We start from the raw sequence: 6,150 nt of genomic DNA, 5'->3' as shown, positions 1-6,150 counted from the left end.
CCTCTCTACCTGCCTCTCTACCTGCCTGTCTACCTGCCTCTCTACCTGCCTCTCTACCTGCCTGTCTACCTGCCTGTCTACTTGCCAGTTGACCTGCCTGTCTAACTGCCTGTCTACCTGCCTGTATACTTGCCTGTCTACCTTCCTGTCTACCTGCCTGTATACTTGCCTGTCTACCTGCCTGTCTACCTGCCTGTCTACCTGCCTGTCTACCTGCCTGTATACTTGCCAGTTGACCTGCCTGTCTAACTGCCTGTCTACCTGCCTGTCTACTTGCCAGTTGACCTGCCTGTCTAACTGCCTGTCTACCTGCCTGTATACTTGCCTGTCTACCTTCCTGTCTACCTGCCTGTATACTTGCCTGTCTACCTGCCTGTCTACCTGCCTGTCTACCTGCCTGTCTACCTTCCTGTCTACCTGCCTGTATACTTGCCTGTCTACCTGCCTGTCTACCTGCCTGTCTACCTGCCTGTCTACCTGCCTGTATACTTGCCTGTCTAGCTGTGAGTGCTAACAATAGCTTGTTTGTTGTTTACCTTCATAATGATATTTTGGGAGCGTGTCTGCAGAGGGAGGCCTGAGGGGCCGGCTGTCAGTGTGACCCCCCCTTGTTGACTCTTGTTGACTCTTGTTGACTCTTGTTGACGTTGAGTTCGTGCTACTTAGAAAAGAGTTGATGATTATTTGAATCTTTCTCCTGCTGGCTTCTCTAATGTCGTCTACTGAAGCTTTAATCTGCAGGATTCCTAAGAGTTGCTGCGAGTCTCAACATGCTGCTCTCTGTGACCTGGACTCTGTCGCAGGAATCTTATCTCGTGAGGGAGTACACCTTCTGTCTCCGAGGAATTCCTCCCCATTGGGAAAAGATGACCTTTGACCCCCGGTTATATTTAGTGAGCCTTTGTTATGACAAAGCGTGAAGGTGTGTCCAGGAGAACAGGGTCAGCAGCTCAAGGCTCCAGCTGAAACCTCATTGTGCGTTTCTCGTCTCCGCGGGGCGACTTCAGCATCATAAATATGCCGTTTCCACCAACACACACTTTTTCAGTGGAAGTGCGATGACATTGTGTGTCTCCAGTCATAACTGCCATGCCAGCCCGAGACACACATGTATCCTGTGGCAACACATTGTTCCCTAGAAACAAAGCTGTCAGCGAGAACCTGCTATTGTTTCACTTCACAGCCGGCGAGGATCTTTGATTTATTGTTAGACTCAGCACACAAATGCCATGCATACTGTGCATGGACTTCACTACGCAGAGGAGGAAAAAACACGCTTCCTGAGCCACTTATGGACATCGCTCCTGACCGCCTCTTTCCATATACGGGCCTACAGGACGTGGTCACACTTGTATAAGAGTTTCAGCAGCATGAGTCTGATGCAGATGTTGTTTGCGAGGAGTCGCCTCTCGGAGGGGAACGCCTCGCAGCCTTATCAACACAGATCAGCTGCAGTGGCCCCAGAACGACTCCACATGTAAACACAACCCACTAACCCCGCAGACAACACTCGTATATTTAGCACCGCTGACTGGAAGCAGGTGATACAATCTTCTGTAGCAGGAACAGTAGAACAGTGACCTGGACAGTGATCCTGCACATGAAGTCACAGTTGTGTCATTATTATGAGATTTGTTGAACAGAATACCAGTTTTACAGCTTATTTTGTCAACAATTAATTTTTTTAATTGTTTGTGAGAAATAATTTAGTCTCTGAGAATCTAGAAAGATTAAAAACGTTCCAGTAAAAAGTGTTTATTTGTGTAATAAATAAATGTTTTGTCTTGTGTTTACGTTACATTCAGTTGATAAATATATATATATATATATATATATATATATATATATATATATATATATATATAATCTCATATTAACACGTCACTCTGCTGTCAGGCCATCATTTGCTGCATCGTCTTCATTAGTCGTAAACTAAATAACCCTAAAACCTCAAACTCATTAGTTTACATTTCCCTTCCAGAAGCAGCCTTCAGATGCGTCAGTGTGAACACAGAGTATAAAGAACAGCATTATACCAGAGGAAGAAAGACCATGAGCTCCAGAGTTTCACAGGAAGAGACTTTATCTTAATCCTGGTTTAGAAACTTGTGCAGCGAATCACAAACCAAAAGACACGATGACTCAGATATCTTGAGTTATTGTCACATCTGCGTCCTACACAAGTCCCGACATTATATCGTACGTCAGTAGAGCAGTGGGGGAATGTACCTTCGTACCGCACACGTTAATGTTGTGGTGCTTTGCATTTCCACTCCTGCACTTCAGCTGCAAATACTGTTTTTATTCCCCTGATGTTCCTCATGCAGCTACAGGTACGACTTACTCTGCAGATTAATGTTAACACACAAAAAGCTGAATGAGTTATGCAACAGTAAAAATCTGCTTTACACATCCATAAATCAATATATGTCACACAGTCAACACGTGCAGGAGCCTTTTCTCCTTAAAGAGATCGATTATTGGTACATTTAGTTGATACTTCTGTACTTGTGGTATTTAATGTAAGACTTTGTGTTTATACTGCGATGATTCTACTTTCACTTCATTAGATAATAAACGTCTTCCACCGCAGACTAAAATGGTATTTATGGACATTTGTTTTATTTTTAAATAAATGTCGTGTGTTGAAATGTGTGTACTAGCTGGATTTAAAACTTTTCTTTTATTGACCAGAGGTGGAAGAAGTCCTCAGATATTTAACTTTAAAAGTAAAAGTAGTATCTAAAAGAGTAGAACTGCCGTTAGTAAAAGTCCTGCATTCCAAATGTTACCTGAGCATCAAGTGCAGAAAGTAAAACGGCCAATTTCACAATATATTTATTATATTATTGCTGCATTAATGTGCCCAGTAGGAATCAATAAAGTTTGACATTAACCTATCGATCCATTATTAGTTGATTATTGATTGTATTATTCATCTGAATCTCATAGTAACTACAGCTGTGGAGTAAATGTACTTAATTAAAGCTCTGATATTTCTCTGAGCTGCTCCGAGAGGCGGCGCCTGTCTGCTTCACCCCCCTCTCTCTCTCTCTCCCCCCCCCCCCCCCCCCCAGCAGCCCTATAAAGCCTGCCCGGCTCTGCTCCCCAGCACTCACTCACTCGCTCCCTCACTGCACCACCAGCCTGCAGCCGCTCCACTCAGTGCGCACCGGACAGCTCATCCTCACAGAGTTGGACGGCACACTTGGAGCAGAGAAGCACGAGACCTCGGGCGCAGACACAAAGACAAGATGTCCTCCTACGCGTCCTCTGAATGCCGCCGCGTCAGCCCGTCTGTCCACGGCAACAAGTTTGACACTGCGCACCGCAAGAAAGCCGCGGCGAACATCTTCGACAACGTAAACCAGGACGCGCTGATGAGGCTCTTCCAGAAAACGGGCGACATGAAGGCGGAGGAGAGGGTGAGGAGCATCTTCTCCTACACCCAGGACCCGGAGGAGACGGCCCGGGCCCTGATGGCTCTTAAGCAGCGAAAGAAGGACAAGTTCCTCCAGATCGCGGGCATGGTCCGGCAGCTGCTCAAGATGCGTTGACTGTGCTCCACTGGTCTTGGAGCGCCTGTGTCTCTGTCGGCTCATGCGTGAGCCGAATGTGAAAACAGTCCCAACACGCGGCTCATCTTTCGCCTGTAAGCGCGTCAGGTGCGGAGGAGAACGTGCAGCCGGCCGCCCGGAGCGCAACATGCTGCAGGCAGCTGCCGCCTCATGGACCGAGGTGACAGCGGACAGTCCAGCCTGTCGGGAGCGGCGGAACATGAATATTAATGAGGATATGACGGACATGCATCTCTGAGACTTGAACTGATCCGTGTATTCCTGCGGATGCGGAGCAGCTTGAACAGATGCACCGGGCTGAAGGTGCACAGCTGCATGTGAGACTTTATTGTGCCGGAGAACCTGCTGCCTGTCCTGAACACACGCCTTGTCTTCTTTGTTCTACGAACACTTGTTAGTGGCCACTAATGTTACAGCACAAAGTTCTGCATTCATGATGTTCCTTTGTTTTGCATTTTTTAATAAATGATTTGATTTTATACAAAAACTGAACTGTGGTTTGTCCTCATTCACGAGTCATTTCCATGGTATTCATGTATTAATGGTGTATCAGGTTAATAACATCCTGTTTAGATCTGGTAGATTATTAATATGACTTTTGGTTTTATGTTAAATCAAAACCTGGAGGACAGTGGTGTGACCTTCATCACTTCAGGAGGCTTGAGGATGGAGCACAAAAGAATCCTGTGTTGAGGAATATTAAGACGTGAAACCACCGCACAGTGTAAGCAAACAACAAACAGGTGAACAGTTCTGATTGTGGCTCAACACTGGGCGTGTTTTCTACTAAAGGTATACGTTCTGATCCAAGAAGAACATCAACAAAGACAAAGGTCTCAGCCCTCAGCTGCGGGTCACAGGGAAACCCCACACAGGAAGTGTTGACCTCACCAGGTGTAGAAACAGAAATATAACTTCGAGTCATTTCACAGTAAAAATAAAGGTTTCTGCATGAAGCCTTGTTGCTTGTGACGCAGCAGAGGGAAGAGTTTGTGAGGAGGAAGTGGTTAACCTTTGTTGGGTTTCCCTCACAGCACTGCAGACCAGCGAGAACCAGTTTGGCTCAGTTTGCAGGGAGGGAGGGGGGGGGGGGGGGGCTCTACTCTACACAGTGTTTGTGCTGGAGTCTATGTAACCATCCCTGCTCTCGTGATAAGAGCTCTCCTCCACCCACAACACACACCACCTCTCACAACCTTTGTGGTGTTTCACAGCGTTTGCTCAGGTTGGGTGTCGGCTGCACACACACATCACTTGAGAGGCTAATCTGCTGCTCGTCCCTCTGCCGGCTCAAACCGGTTCCCTGGGCTGTTGTGCATGACGACAGCTGACTGTGGGCGCTCCTCCTGTGCTGACATACGGCCGGCTCCAGTATCAGTCACCCTGAGGTGCGGACCTCTCAGGTGAATAATCACCTGTGTTTGTGTACCTGGGGTGTCTCCTCTTCAACAGACAGCACAGGTGAAGAGGGGGAAACATTAACTAATAGATATATAATGTGATGTTTAAATATGTAAATGAGGCATTATGGTGAGTTTAAATCTACACGCACAAAGTTAGAAACACAAACTCAGAAGACGAGTTCTGGAAGATAAATAGACAAAGATCATAAAAACAGTTTAAAAAGTAAAAGATGTTTTGTCTCGTGTCACCTCATCCTGTTACTGTACAACTTCTAAAGATGAGACATGTTGAATAAAACTAACTAAATGTTGTATATTCAAAGTAACAATATGAATTTAAAGCAAAGTGTGTTAGATGAGAAGCAACATGTCTGTAGGATGAACACATGAATCTTAATCTGAAGCATGTCTCAACATGTTCAAGGTAAAACAATAATGTACTGGTATGAATCTTCAGCCGAGGTTAAGAAGTCCCCCCCACCTTTTGATTCAGCACTTTATCACAGTGAGTCTATTTCTGCTCCTTTATCTCTCAGCTGTCCCTTTTGTTTGGCTCGTGTGTGTCGCACCAGGCAGCTTCTTTTATTGGCCTCCTTCCCTTTTAAGGTTCTCCAATTGTTAAGAGAAAAGGACAAAATATTCAAGGCGATTGTGTCGGCTGGCTGAGCGTGCAGTCGTCTCCCTCCCTCTTCCTGCCTTTCATCAGACGCTGCAGGCTTTGAAGTCCACAGTTACCTAAAGAGAAGCAGGGGGAGCAGGGGGGATCAGGGAGGAGCAGGGGGAGCAGGGGGGGGCAGGGAGAGCAGGGGGAGCAGGGGGGATCAGGGAGGAGCAGGGAGAGCAGGGAGAGCAGGGGGAGCAGGGGGAGCAGGGAGAGCAGGGGGAGCAGGGGGGATCAGGGAGGAGCAGGGGAGCAGGGAGGAGCAGGGGAGCAGGGGGATCAGGGAGGAGCAGGGGGAGCAGGGGGGATCAGGGAGGAGCAGGGGGAGAATATAAGAACTTATAGTGTTTAAAGAACTTATGCATGATTTTAAATATGACATCATCATAACATAAAAAGAATTATTTCTCCCTTTGTTTGATATTTCTATATTTGAAAGGTGTGAAGGACGGAGCTCCACATTAATATGAATATTCAACATTCCTGCACATTAATGCCAAAGCATCGG

The 6,150-nt window shown here is 46.5% G+C and overlaps 1 protein-coding gene across 1 annotated transcript; it reads left to right on the top strand.

Moving 5' to 3' along the window:
* The first annotated feature begins 3,103 nt into the window (after window positions 1-3,103).
* tcima (transcriptional and immune response regulator a) lies at window positions 3,104-4,070 on the top strand. The gene has a single exon (XM_029440650.1). The coding sequence runs from the start codon at window positions 3,255-3,257 to the stop codon at window positions 3,555-3,557; it is 303 nt and encodes a 100-aa protein (XP_029296510.1). The 5' UTR covers window positions 3,104-3,254; the 3' UTR covers window positions 3,558-4,070.
* The last annotated feature ends 2,080 nt before the right edge of the window (window positions 4,071-6,150 follow it).

This window comes from Cottoperca gobio, chromosome 9 (assembly GCF_900634415.1).
Source record: "Cottoperca gobio chromosome 9, fCotGob3.1, whole genome shotgun sequence".
NCBI classification, from domain to species: Eukaryota; Metazoa; Chordata; class Actinopteri; order Perciformes; family Bovichtidae; genus Cottoperca; species Cottoperca gobio.
This window is presented reverse-complemented; position numbering and strand designations above follow the sequence as displayed.

Bases quoted from the DNA above. Each gene is read 5' to 3' on its own strand.
- tcima (XM_029440650.1), top strand. From the start codon at position 3,255: ATGTCCTCCTACGCGTCCTCTGAATGCCGCCGCGTCAGCCCGTCTGTC.